Source organism: Pseudopodoces humilis, chromosome 4, assembly GCF_049639895.1.
Source record: "Pseudopodoces humilis isolate 2021_Gansu_Grassland_sample_001 chromosome 4, ASM4963989v1, whole genome shotgun sequence".
NCBI lineage: Eukaryota > Metazoa > Chordata > Aves > Passeriformes > Paridae > Pseudopodoces > Pseudopodoces humilis.
This window is the reverse complement of record NC_142203.1, coordinates 17,436,261-17,451,297: the sequence shown is the minus strand read 5'-3', so window position 1 is coordinate 17,451,297 and position 15,037 is coordinate 17,436,261. Positions and strand designations below refer to the sequence as shown.

Sequence of the window (15,037 nt, the reverse complement as noted above, 5' to 3'; positions counted from 1 at the left end):
TAAAAGCTGTTTATACTAATTTCATTTTCCTGAAAGCAGTTTTCTCTCCTAAAAGGTTTACACAAAAAGTGTATTTTGAAATTAAGTTATCAACGGAGAAGTTGCTTAAAGAGCTATTTATTTAGACAGTCCACAGGCTATAAACTTGTATGAAATTTGGACCATAATAGGTCTTCTTCTACCTCAGTGTGTCTTATGTCTCACTGAAATTGTTTACCACTCTCACCAATCTGGGAGGGGCCTTGCAATCTGGCCTTTAATCCATTAATTCTTTTTGGTCCTAGCATCCAGTTTACTTGACACCTTAGCTCCTTCATGGTGATTAAAGAAGTAACATTTCAGCAATTTAACAGCACATGCTTTCCTCCTGAAAGTAGTATCTTCCAATGATGTAAGGTATCACAGGAGCATTTTAATGAGACTGACAGTGCCATCTTCCCAACCAGTAATTCAGAGACCACTGCAGAGAGACAAAATGAGTGATTCTTCCAACAGTATCACTTTGTTTTCTCATAGATTATGGAAGGGTCTTTATGATTGCTTAGGATTAAGAATATTAAGAGCTCTTGCAAATTTACAATTGACTGTGTGAATTTTTTTACAAAAAACTTTAGTTTGATTTTTACCTCTCAGCCATGTAATAAATTCATTTTTATCATGAAGAGGCAGGATCCTAATTGACAGCAGCTGGAGAATCCAATTAAGGAATATATAATGAGAATAAACAGTGGATATTTGGTTTTACTACTGAGGTCCTAAATTTGAAGAATATTGTTCATAAGGGTATGCAGCATACCATGCACTGATTCCAGGGGCAGGCTGGGCATTACTGAGTTTGTGAGTTTGTGTGAAGTAGCTTGTAGCCTGAGTGTAAGGCTGCAGCTAAAATGAGGTTGACAATAAGAAAAAAACCCTCTTGGTGTAAAATAAATAAATAAATAAATAAATAAAGCAGATGTCACCTTGTTGTTCTGGCACTGTATTTTCATATTATGCTCTATTTTTTCTGTTCTTTTGCCTGATGGAAGAATTTCACGTTTGTCCACACACAGGTTCAAACCCTTCTCAAGGGCTAAATGAGAGCCCCTTGCTAATAAATATGATTCTGAATTGATCCAAATTTCAGATGGACTGGAAATACACAGTATAGAAAATACACCTCATAATACATAGAAGTCTTGTTTCTGGAGCTATGTCACCTTGCCTGTTCTGATGAACTCTGCTGAATGTATCTCCCATTCGTTTTAGAGCACAATCAACAACTACCCCTGCTCTAAGACACCAAGATCTAGCCCACTAGAAGGCCAGAATTTGTACAAAGATAAGGTTGGAGAGTGATAATCAGCTGTGATCTACTGTATATACTGGCTGTGGATTTACTCCTAGTTCCACAGCAATCAGCCTGTCACCTTTGAACATTTCAGTCTCACTGTAATGAACCCTATTTCTGGGGAAAATGGTTTGCCCTCTTATATTTTCCTCCCTTTCTTAACAGAAGGAGTGCATGGATTTGTGCATGCAGATTATTAAAATGGAGATTGCATAAATCCCTAAGACTTTGCTCAGTGGAAAAGATGACATTCATTTGTGCTGTTTACCTTCAAATTTGTTATTTTCCTCTAGGTTCTAACCTGTAAGATTACTTTTTTTTTTAAAATAGGAAGATAACACCCCATTGAAAGGATGTGATAATAAGGCTTTAGGGCTTGTTTTCACCCAGAATGCTAATCTTGTTACTGTACTGTGTAAAGGTTTGTGTGAAGTTAGTAAATGGATATGAAATTACAGACTGTACATTTCATACAGCTCTGGGTTGTTGTTCAGTGAACACAGAGTTATAAAAGAATGCATGGTCTTTTTAACATTCAGAGTTGGAAGTGAATTGTTTGACTGAGGCCCTCCTGTCAAATAGGAGTCACTGTTGTCACCTGGAAAATTCAAGTACGCAGTATTTTTTCTTTTATGAGATGTATGTGATGTAAAGCTTTGCATCCTTTCTCATTTCCACAGAAGAAATATGTTTCCACAGCAAAATTAACCCTGAAAGTTAATATCGGAAGAGTGGTGGGGTTGAGGGGGAATCAAAAAAAATTTAAAGACAACGGTTTGCATTGTGTTTTGCTTTTCAGCTGTGAAATTTGGAAGAATGTCCAAAAAGCAGAGGGATAGCTTATATGCTGAAGTGCAGAAGCACCAGCAGCGACTGCAGGAACAGCGGCAGCAGCAGAGTGGTGAGGCAGAAGCCCTCGCCAGGGTTTACAGCAGCAGCATCAGCAATGGCTTGAACAATCTGAATAACGAAACTGGCAGCACCTACTCAAACGGGCACGTCATCGATCTGCCGAAGTCTGAGGGCTATTACAACGTGGATTCTGCCCAGCCCTCCCCAGACCAGTCGGGGTTAGACATGACTGGAATCAAACAGATAAAGCAGGAACCTATCTATGACCTCACCTCTGTACCAAACTTGTTTACCTATAGCTCTTTCAACAACGGGCAATTAGCTCCAGGGATATCCATGAGTGAAATCGGTAAGGAAAATCCTTATTCCTGTAGTGCAATGTGTATATATAAGCTGTGCTCCAGTACTGTCTTCATTAAAATGTCATGCAGGCATTCCGTACACAGGTACACAATAGTTACATGTTCACACATGTGTGTGTGCACACACATACGGAGAGTAAAGGAAAGAAAATCAGTCTGGAACTAATTGACATAATATTAAGGCAGCTCTGTTTTTACTAAAAATTATGCAGTTCTTAAACCCAGCAGTTCCTTTCTGTTTATTAAATAGGAGTATCAAAGCAGGTGATGAATCAGTCATAACCAAGTGATAATTAGGAAGGGGCTTGTTTCAAATGAGCTCATTATTGGCAGGGTTAAATGATCTCTTCAGCCAACCATCCATATTCTTGTCAACACCCAGAATCCCCATAGCAGCTAATTCTAGGGTACTTACTGTGAAAAAGTACCAGTTCATACCTTGGCTGCACAGATGTCAATGCCAGAGCAAGCTCACTAAATTCATAAAGTGCACAAATGCTGAATGCGTTTCTCTGGATATCCCTGATTCTTTGAAGGCCTTGGAGAACCTGTCCCATGCTTTTGTCTTTGACAAGTGAGAGAGACCTCTCTGTGAGGTGAGAGTGTTTGAAACACAATGACAAACAGTGATTTTTGGCTAAGGAGGATTTCTGTTCGTCTAGTTCTTGTAGTTGTATTTCACCAAAGCCACTGGAAGTACTGCTTATTTACAAAGAAATAACATGAGTAAAGATTGGCATCCTAATTAGGTACCTGAAGAAGTGAAATATGCTGAATCAGTTGTGGCTGAGAACTTAATCAAAGGGTAACACTTTGTTAATGGAATTTAATTAAAAAGAAAGAAGAAGGAAAAAAGTCATCTTTGAGAGCACTCCTAACAAATTAATTCATTTGAAATCATGAAAAAAGACTCTGCAGTTCTGGCCTAACTTTGCTCTCTCATGTACATGGACATGGATGTACACTGAGATCTGTAAATGTGTGTGCTCAGACCTGCTGAGGACCCTGGAGATGTGGCCTCCACTCAATTTAGATTGCAGCAGTGGGATATATAGTAGTTACTGTCTGGTAAAAAAATGAAGTTGCAGCTAAAATCGATGGGATGTTTTCTGCCCATATGTGCTCATGTGTAGGGGCCTCCATAACATATTGTGTGCTTCAGTTACAAATTGTACAGGAGAAAGTTAAACTTTTCTGCCACTCTGTTTATTAGGACATGGTTTATTATCATAATAATGATAATTAAGCCACTAAGCCACTGTCCAGTAAAATTATGCACCCACTGTGTAGGATTAGAGGTGAACATTTGATCCAAATTCCCTCTCAGCTCTCATGGCCATATGAATATTACTCATATTGTGCATGTGTCTGCATACCTCAGTCCTGCAGCAGTGGATCACACTACTGCAAACCAGTTGAGAGGCAGTTTGAGCAGTCCTAAAGAGCTGTTTCCCTGCAGACCCAGCACCAAAGGGAAGTGTTTCCTCAGAGGAGGTGCAGAAGTGCAGGAGTTCTGATAGTCCATGAATTTGGCTTTGTGCTCAGTTACAGAAATGAGTGCAAAGACAGAATCTAGCCATGGGACTGTATGCTTATTGGCCAGAGAATCCCCCTGAAGCCAATGGGACCTTTTGACTTCAGAGAATCAAAGTTTTATCTTTTTAATTTAAATCAATTTAAGTTTTGTATCTTGCAGATTCACTTAGAAATAATGTGTCATTCTTAGTTTTTCACCCATTTTTTTTCTCTCCGAGCTCTAAACCATCCAGCCCTAAATCCACCCCATATTTCCAAGTTTTTCATCCTCTTCTGAAGCAGACAAAGCAGGAAAAAGCCCAGAGCAGAGGGAGTGCTACATAGGAAATGGCCTATCTCTGAGCTGACAGAAAAATTCAGAGGCTCTGGGATTTGCCTCACTTCTTTTTGAAATTGAAACTAGGGCTCCTAAATTGCTACGATTTTGCACAAGTACTGCCTTCTGTCATTTGTGGCACCTACAGCAGAGGGATAAGGGTGACAGTGAGAGATAATGTGGTGTAAGAAATCAGATGACACAACTGGAAGAGGTGCACCCTAAAATATTTGGATTAATGCACAGGAAAATGATGTTTTCAGTGTTTAAAAAGAAGTAGAAAATGCCTCTTAATGCTGCAGCGGATTGTTGGACCATCTGTAGAGCTGCAGTCTTGCAGTCCTTGGATGTACTGATTTCATATTGTAGTGTACTTAAATCTCACTGCAGAATTGCCTCTCACTCCAGTGACATTTAGGAATAAATTCAGCTTATGCTAAATAGACATTACTGCTTTTAACTGTTAGATGAAATCATATGGAATATATAGAAAATAGAAAAGCTATACTACATTGATCCTTGTGGCTGATAGAAATTTCTTTGTACAAACATGTCTAGTGATCTGGTGAACCACTAAGTATCCCAGATCATGATATTTTTTTTCTGCACTGATTATTTTCTACCAGATAGAAACTTCCAGTCTTAGCTTTCTTCAGGCCCTTGCATTCTTCAAATAAATATATGTATATAAGCACAACCTCAGCTGCCACTTGCCTGATCTTGAGTGCAACCATCTTATTTTTTTTTCCTCATGAATGAATGTGTGGGAACTTCTTTCATCCTTGAGTTCCTAGAAGTTACTGTAAGCTCTTCAAGGAGCAGACTTCTTCACAAGCACTCAGAACAAAAGTTGTCTATGCAATTTCTGCATTAAATGTCAACCAAAATCTAATTCAATTACTCCTTTGGTGTTAATGCTTTGCTTGTTTCAAACTCATTTCTCTCCTGGGGAGGGCATTTTTTATTAATATATAGTTGACTGTACACTTCCAAGTCTGAATCTCATTTTCTCTTTCTTGTTTTTCTAATCTTTTCAATCCTGTCAAATTATGTCTCAGTCTTCATCGATGCTTTGTGACTTCTTTCAGTTTAGAATTGTCTCTTAACATAATTAGCATGCTATGAACCTTCCCTTTCAGATTATTATGAAAATGTTAAATGCTTGTAAAACAAGCCCTAATAATGGTCCGTGCTGCACCTGACTAAAATACTTGCTGCAATTGCATATATTACATTTAGTATTTACATTTGGCTTGCTATCCAGCAGTAAGCTTTCTGTAAAATCCAAGTAAAAAGTCTTCCTTCCACTGTCAGTTTGATTCAGTTATAAAAATAATATTTTCTAAGATACTCTATGACATAATTTACATGCTCTTCTTCACATGTTAATTTTCTAGTTCCACCAAAAAGTGATCTAAATGGTTAGAGCTACTTTGATCTTTAACAGTTCTATGCTTTAATTTGAATGTGAAAGTGTTCTTTTTCATGAACATACATTCATCTACAGAAGACTTTGTAGTGGAAATGGAAATTTTTCAATTTAACTGTTTTGAAATGCAAAATTTTTTACACAGCAACTGTTTTGACACATAGTATTAGAATGGAACAGCAAGGAAAATATAGCTTATCTTGTATTGCATGCTTACTGGTATCTATATACTGTGCTAGCAAGTAGGAGCAGGAGAAATACATGCTAACAGATCAAAGTTATACAGGGCTCTGTCACACATACTTAGTATTATTGTATTTCTCCAAATTAGTTAAGTAGACCAAGATACAACTGCACATTATCTGATCTCTATGAGAAGCAGGATAGGCAATATCTCCTATGAAAGAGAGGGTTAACTATAACAAAAAGCATTTTCAGATACGGTCACAAATTTCTCATGTAGCTGTCAGAACTTATGATGAATAGAAGTTGTACAAAATCAGGTAGTTCCCCATTAGGCACAGCCCTCATCAATATTCCACTTCCTGTTACCAAAAAAAAAACCTCAAAGCATAAAGACACCACTCCAAAGCCCAGGAATACACATACAGGAGCAGAACCTCAACTTGTCATCAAATGCATTTCCAATTCAGATCCCTTTTCTTTAAAGGAAAGTATTTTTGTCCTTAAGTCAAAGCATCTTGTTGGACACTTGATATAGATTTGAGTGGACAGAACACAAAGTGGGTGAGGTGCAGTGACCAGATGAGTTAGGCAGGCTCTGTCACTGCCTGTCATGGGTGGCATGATTCAGGTGTGTTCCACCAGCCGGTGATGCTGCCAGCATGGGAGACACCCATATCCCAAGGGCTCATGCTGCCAGGGACTTGGCAGCATGATCCTATTTCTCCATGACCACTGTGCCATCTACACATCTAGGAAGGCAGAAATTATGCTGTGGGATCTCAAACCATGGGGTGAAATCTGCTTGCCTTGTCAAAAGCAAGAATTTGGTCATTTGCAGAATGGCTTTTTCCTCACACAGCGCATCACCAGAGGTCAGCTGGTAGGTGGGAAATTCTGAAGTGAAAAGGGAGCTCCAGCTCCCGATGGCAGTGCTTGCTCCCAAGTGTGGGTTTAAATTAGGAGGCACAAAAGGCTTATTTTTAGACTTGGTGAAATTAAAATACTATCTTGTTTAAATATATGTGCATAATATTATCTGCCACTGAGCTGAACACTGCTTTTTATCACTAAATAGGTGGCTCTGGTCTTGGTCTGTAAAAGTTAATGGAGAGGCTTCCCTGCCTTAACTGCAGTTGAGATTGGCAGCCTATGATTTCTTAAGGACAAGATAAAATTACTAGCTAACACTGTTGTGGAGAAAACAGATTGGTTAAGCATTCACTGCAAGTCAAGCTAAAGGGTGCCCTGTAGCTGTGTATATGTAGGTAGTCAGTAAGACCCCTCTAGAGTGTACAGGAGATCACACAGTCCAGCCTCCATAATTACAGATGAAAGTGTTGTTTACATATATTTGCATGACATTTCTTCATCAGGCCTGTATGAAGGTACCCAATGGCTTGGAGAATGGCTTACATTCCTACCAGAATTAAAGAAAGGCGAGCTTAGGTTTGACCTTCCCTTTCCCCAGTCCTTCTAAGCCTGTCTTGCTACATATATCTTAGTGTGGGCAGTAATTCCCTAGGACAGATGCCTGATGTGGATTGGAGGAGACATCACCTGCTTTATATTGTACAGGCACAGCTCTGTTGACTCGGACACATAGACTGAAAGATTATAGTAAAGGAAAACCCTACTTTTTTTTTTAACTTACTCAGGATAGGTATGTAAAAGTAAAGTCCTCTAGGTGACCACAAATGATATTCTGTGCATTTGTAATTTAGTCATAATTTAGCTGGGTTCATTCATTCATCTGAGGACCATAATGAACAACTTTGTATTCTGTGAAGTTACTTGATTTCCACTGCTGCAATATTGTACAAGCAGGAGTTATTTCACTCTCTTTCCTTGAAGGAAGATCATCACCTGTAAACATTCTGAAGCCTCTGCTGAAGATCTGTTTGAAAGCCAGTCCCACACCTTTCTTCTTTCAGCAGAAATCTTCTCATTAACTTTAGAAGAATTTAGTTTATTCCTCTATGTCTATACTTGTCACGGATATCCACAAAACTTAATGTTGGATATGCAATATATAAATATATATCGGCATCAGACCGATACCTTAAAAAGTCTGCTGTGCTTGGGTTTTGAAAGCACTTCTCGATATGATAAGCACTGCTCTTTGCAAAAGCACTTCTCCAAAGTGATAAGCAATTCTCATTCCTTAACACCCTTCTCTTTATCTCCAGGGTTTGTTCCCTGTGCCAGATCGAGTGCTAACAGACAGCTTTCTGAACATATATTGGTCAACTAGATGCTATTTAAAGGGACACTCCAAACCACCTTCAGAATGAAGCGAGCTCACTAATTAAAGCCCATACCTAAGGTGGCAGTAGCATCTGTGTTTATGTTCCCTTTACAAAGCCACCACCCACCCTGCAGTGAAACAGAAATTACATTTTTGTAGTCCTCTATAATGTTCTTCTGCTTCTTTTTCTAGGCCACGGTTTAATATTCCTTCTACCAACATGACAGTCAGAATTTTACAGGGCTGCTGTCTACACCCTGGCAGCTGTATTTAAGAGAAGCAATGTTGCCATCTAGTGAGCATTTAAAATATGCAATGTGAATTTTACGCACATGCCGTCTATCTTAACATCATTACCTATTTAAAGATGACAATCAGAATATGTTCGTACTTCAATTCTATTCTCATTTCCGTTCACGTGACAACACTTAGCACTTCAGCTTGTTTTACAAATGAGCTAAAAATATGCATAGAATGGTATTAAAAACAACCTTATCTATAGCTTACATTTTTAAGCATCATAATATAGTTCTTTAAAGAGATCAAATTTCTAATCCTTTAAATTTATATAAAGTTAATCCTTTTCTCCAAAGACAAGAACATTTTCTTCAGTGACCAAACTTGGCAAAATATGTTCATCCTACTGAGAGTTCAAAAAAAGCAGTTAGAAATCAACCATTTGTAGCAGTCAAAATATGTAAAATACCAGATCATACATCCCATACATTACCATATATCATGGCAGTCTTTTCAGGAATAACATTGTGCTGTGAATATTGTCAGATTACAAATCACACGGAAAGATCAATGTAAATCCAATGGTGTGATAAGTACTGAGGCACACTGTTGCTGACAGTTGTAAGAATAGATTTTTGGCTGGTTCCCTGTCATATGCTTTGGAGCAGCAGTGTCAATAGCAGAAGAAATTACTTTCTGCAAGTAATGCTCAAAAAAAGAAGACTGGAGCAGGTGCCAGAGCACAGAGGGCCTGGGATGTGTGAAAGAACCAGGGTTGTGACTCACACACAGCCCACAAAGTGGCAAACTGCAGACAAGAATTGAGAGGACAAGGAAGTGATGCTTTAGGAATCACTGTAGTACGTGGAAGTGGCATGCTACCTGCCAAAATTGCTATGGTTTGAAATAGTGGTTACTTGTTGCTTTTGTCCTCATCTGCATAACCCCTCCGTGGATTTAGTGTCAACTTTGCCATCAATGTCTGGTGTTTCTGGGCAGTCAGCCCCAACAATTACAAGGTAATTGTACTTTTTGTGAGGTTAACCTGGGGTCCCTGTTAAATTTATTTGTCATCCTGGATGGCACTGGTTGATCATTCCTTAATCCTAGGTCACAAGGAAGGCATCAGAAGTTTGGGGTTACAATTTTGTTCTTTCCCAGTGCACATGCTGCATCCTAAGTTTGCTTTTCCAAGGCTACAGTCCAGTTTTGCACACTGTGTGCTTTCTGTCTGCTGGCTTTCATCACTCACTTCATGCATTTCACTACTTTCCACTTTATTCCTGAGAATAAGGTAATTCTGCTTGTTTTGCATTTTGTGATGCTGTTTCCAGCTTCGTAGGTAATGATGTCTTTCATCAGTCCATTCAGCTTTTGATATTTTATTTCACAGAACAGCAGCAATTGCTTTATACAAGAGTGAAAAGATATAAGAATTCAAGTGAAATGCATGAAAGAGGAACATAGACGTGCACAGTGGAAAAGTTCAATGGGACAAGACATAGGGCTCAGAGACAAATGCTGAAACTGATTATCAGAATGCAGATTTTATAGTGCCGTAATCTTCAGGGAATGAAAGTCACTTGTAAATGGGAATAGTTAATACAAGATATTAAGGCATGGAGCCCTGTCTTGTGTTCCTTTTTGACTGCATGGATGGCTTTTCTTTTGATCAGTGAAGATTCTGTCATTGCTTATGATAACCAAGTTATTCCACTTTCTGACACTGTACACTAAAATCACTTTCATCCAACTCATTTGCCACACTACGGGAAAATAGAACCACTGTAGAATGTTTTGTCATTACTTTTTAACATGTTTCTAAAGATAGATTGTTTAAAATCTTTATAGAAAGCTAATTTGAAGACTGACAGTGAAACAAGTGCTAATAGATTTGTTAACCTCTCCCAGCTTTTTGCAGGCTATGACAGGGCAGACCCTCACAAACACGGTTTAAACCAGTAATATTCTAATTATTCCATATATATTTCTCAGTTTAATAGACAGCAATGTTCACTTCAGGTAACATATGCTTAATTGTAAAAAATGAAACCACTTTCTTGTTTCAGAACTGTCTCATTTTAATATAAAGGTCTATCCAGCCTATGTTGGAAGAAGCTAAGAAACAGCTCATCTCAATAAATTTGTGGTAATTATGGTGCCTTTAGAGTCCATTTGAACTCTAGCTATTTCCTTGGTTAGTGCTTTTGCTGCCAGTTAAATGATTTCTAATTTTTGCCAAATTGGCTGAGTCCTAGGAGAAGTATTACTACTAAGTAGAGACCATTAAGCATTTAAAAAAGTCCTCTAGGATCTAACAGAATTTCTGGGTCCATCTTCCTTAAGATAAGGACTTCATTCCATTGTGTTGTCATTTTCCATTGTATTCTTTTTAATATTAAATTATTAGCATTTTTTAGAAAGACAAATGAAGCACTGATGTATTTTGAAGGAGAGGCAGTAGAGAATTCACACACATAACAGTTACTCTCTGTGCACTCTGCTTGTGATTCTAGCACTTTTAATCTCATATGAGTGTTTTTATGTTTCATAATAACTTCCTAGGCCGCGTATTGTGTAGTGTTACAAATTTATTAAGCAAATAGGGTTATGAAACTAGCTTGTTTTCTAGAGGGAAATACTTTTTGCATTTTGGTGTTGAGAATGCCACAGACAGATGAAAAATGGAATGAGCTTTTTGCAACCAGTTTCAGGAAGAAGCATTCCTGTTCTTCCCCCCCCCCCCAAAAAAAAAGAAGAAAAAAAAAAAAGGCTTTTCATCCAGTTCATGTAAAAAAATTTAGACCTATTACTCATGATTTGCAGCAACTACTGAGCTATTTTTACTTTATTAGCTGTGTCACTGTCTCTACAACTGTCAAAGAATTTAAGAATAATCTCAAGTCAATGAATTCAGTGATTCAGTTTTCAAAAATTTTCATTTTGTAGTCATAATACCCTTGAATTAGCATACAAAAAAGTGTTGATCCAATGCTATCTTGCCAAGTTTTTAGGTCTTAGAACAGAGATTTTATTTAGAATGCCTGGCTGGAGTTTTGTTATGCATGCTTACAGCAGCCAGCCAAAGCTGTGATGTTACTGCAGCATTAATTCAAAGTGGATCCCTGCAAGAGCTCAACTTAGGATGTAAGCTGAGATAAGCTCTTAGCTACCCAACTGGATCCTAAGGGTAAGTGGCAAATTAAAGATTCATTATTCATTTTAATTGAAGAAGATTATCAGTGTTTTAGGAGGCATACTTCAAAGTTTTCCAGTTCCCTGTGCAAAAGAAGGGAATGCTGAGAAAATCTAGAGTCTCTCCTGGGAAAAGAGAGACAAATGAAAGAACTAAGGAGCCTGTAGGAAACAAATGCTACAGTGGATAATTTCCACTTAGCAGGCCAAATTCACAGCTGGTGAATGTTGTGTACACTCTGTGGATTACATCCATCCCCACTGGCATTGTATTTGACCTCAGGTTGGAGTTTTTCCTCACTATTGTAGCTGGACATCTCTGGATTTTGCAAGGAAGTGCCTGAAAAAGGCAGGACTGATTTATCAGCTGACAGTAGACCCCTGTGGGTCAGTGGTATGCTGGTTTTGATTGCTATCTAGGTTGCAGTGTTCAGTTTTTTGTACGTACCCGTATTTAAGCAATTCCTACTCTACTGATGCAATAAATGTTTGAGCAATTGTAGTCTTTGGAGAGTGCCTTTGTGAGGTAACTCTTGAAATCTAAAATAGGAAAGTACAGGGAGAAGAAGAAAGGGAGGGGGGAAGAGCAAACAAAACTGGGAACAGAAAGAGTCATTCTGCAAGCAGTGAGCTGTAGTCCCAAGTTTATGTGCTGTTGCTTTTCTCTTGCAACATATGCTTTTGGCCTGTTTTGTTGATAAAATAGGGCTTTCTGTCTCCCCAGTCCCTCTGTCAGGGCTGTGGAATGACTCTTTAGTTATTCTGCAGCTCCAGTGAAATGATGCAGCAGGCTCAGACACTTGAGTTCCTACAAGTTTTGGAGGAGTGACTACTCAGTAGGCAAAGGAGATAGACAACATTAGGGAAAGGCAGAAGCCACAAGCCAGTCCCACATTCACCCCCGAAGGCAGTGGCTGATGACCATACTGACAGAGCACACTGGTCCCTTGTGCACACACATGATGCCCTGTTACCCACCCAGACACTGGGGATGGAAGGTCAGGCGGGGGTGGTATTTGATGCATTAAAAAATGGATTTTTTATGCAAAAAAATGTGGATCCAGGTTTGTCACAGCAACTTTGCTGTATAGCTTCCTTCACTGGGCACAGTCCTCACAGAATCAAGTCTCTTGGTCCTGTCTTCTGTTTTGGGTAGGCCAGGACAAATGTAAAAAACATTTGTTTTCCTGAAACAGCATTGATTTCTCATGGCCCTCTTGAGCTTGTACAGATGTACAATTTTCAGCTGCTTCTGGACATCTCCTACTACACATTAAACTTTTAAATTTTTTTAACTGCTGCATTGCAAATTCCAATTAAACCATCTACCCATCGGTCTGGCACCTCTCAAGGCCTCACTAGGCCTTGCTGCGGGAAGGGCAGCACGCCCTGTGCTGCGTGGAGCAGGGACCAGCCTGACCTCTCAGGTTTCTGCTCTCTAGTGCCAACAAACACCATCTGGATTTCCTTGTCCTCTAAGAGCAGATGAGTCTCTACAGCTAGAATACCAGGCCATTCTAGAAAGCCAGTCAGAGACATGCAGGACTGTAATGAAATACAAGTGGACATCCCATGATGTGTTTTGTTTGAGCATTTCTGGTTTTTGAAACTATTGGTTACAATTATTGACAGTTTCCTTGACTGAATATCTTGTTTCTGGTTTATCACTCTGGAAGAAAGTACTTCTTTCCAGATTTGATTTTTTTTTTTAATTAAGCAGAGCTTTTGTAGAATAAGTGTCTGCTTTTCAATAAAAAAATTCAAGGTATAATACTAATACTAAGATACTAATACTAAGAAAATACTATTTTTCCAATAATCCAGTACTAAGAAATTCTAAAAAATACTAAGAAAATATTAATTTTCCAATAATCCAATACTGTGGAAACCTCAGATTTAGAATCAAGTTGCCTAATGCAAATGCCTCCACATCCTAGCGTATATCAGAGTTTGGATACCGGGAACATTATTTTCTGTGGGCCATGTTTCCCAGACAGAGTCAATCTGCCAGGATATGTTGTGATTTTCATATATCAAGTGATCAAGATAGGAGATTTAGCCCTAATGTAATAAACCCAGTATGCAGGCAAAAGAGGAGGGGTAAAGCACCTAGTCTACATTTGTGTTTACGTACTGTGGCAGATAGATAAGCTTTACAAATCCTGCAATTTACAGGCTGGTGGTGTACTGTCATCCAGGCTCAGGAATTCTTCCCATTAGAATTACTAATTTTCATTCTATAGTGGGAGCAGTTGGTCCTTAGAAAATAAAATGTTGCAGACTGAGTCTCACACCCGTGTGGCCAGAATATCTCTTTTCATACAGCAAACCTGTTGTAACTTAACTCACAATGGGAGCTAACAATATTTCATAGAAATGTAGTTCACATTGAAGTCACAAGAATAGAGTTCTCTTTTGTAGTCCTTGGAGTCCATCCAAACAGGATTTCTAGCTGTGTCCATGAGGTTACCCAGTGGTAAGGGACCCTTGAAATCTATGGCCCAAGATTTTTGAAAGTAAAATCAACCCAGAGTCAAGACTTGATATGTGAAGTAATTGTTGTGGACTTCTCTAGCCTGGAGAAGAAGAGGAACATAGCTATTAGATTATCACCCCTGCAAGGTACCTCCACGGGCTTTAGGATTCTGCATCAAGGCTGTATCTCTCTTCTTGTTGTGCATAGATGTTCTCTTGCTTTCCCCATTGCCCATTACTTTCTATTCTATTAAAAGAAATAACCTGTTGAACTTGGTGTTTGGTGTAGTTCAGAGCTTCCAGGTCTCACTGAAATTCATGTATTTTGGGTATGGGACTGTACCTGTGATAGGACAGGTTTACATCAGTTGTCATGGATATTGTTGCCAGTGGTTTAGGAATGTCATTCTTGGGATTTGCCAAGATGTGTGCTGACTCCAATTTCATTAGCAAAACGATGCTAAAGTCTGAAAATGTAAGGTAGAAAAAAAAAGTCCACGGTCTGTGAAACCCTTTAAGAGTGACATTCCTTGCCTGTGTTGGATCTTCTGTTGCTGGACCATCTGAGAAGCCAAGACAGGTGTATACTTCTTTTACTTTTTGCATCATGTCAGCTCTGCCACCGACTCATAGGCTGCATCTGCATAAAGCTCCTTCCAGGCACTCCTGCACAGAATGTAAGCAAGCAGCCTCCTTTGCTGAATGAGCAGTTCCATCTCCTCAGAGACCCAGTGTACCCTCTCCCTCACACACTCAGCCTTGCCTAGCCTGCGGCACAAGAGTTCCAAGTCTGTCTTGCACCTGATTCCTTTTTGGATGTCAGCATTCAGAGCTGCTGCTCGCTGCGATTGCCCCAGGCCTTTGCACATCTAAA

The 15,037-nt window shown here is 39.0% G+C and overlaps 1 protein-coding gene across 2 annotated transcripts in view; it reads left to right on the top strand.

Moving 5' to 3' along the window:
* RORB (RAR related orphan receptor B) overlaps window positions 1–15,037 on the top strand; it is a 136,063-nt gene that overhangs the window by 99,569 nt on the left and 21,457 nt on the right. For both annotated transcript variants that reach the window (XM_005530367.3, XM_088054373.1), the window contains exon 4: window positions 2,130–2,531. In XM_005530367.3, coding sequence (XP_005530424.1) covers window positions 2,130–2,531 — 402 coding nt within the window. The remainder of the gene's footprint in view (window positions 1–2,129; window positions 2,532–15,037) is intronic.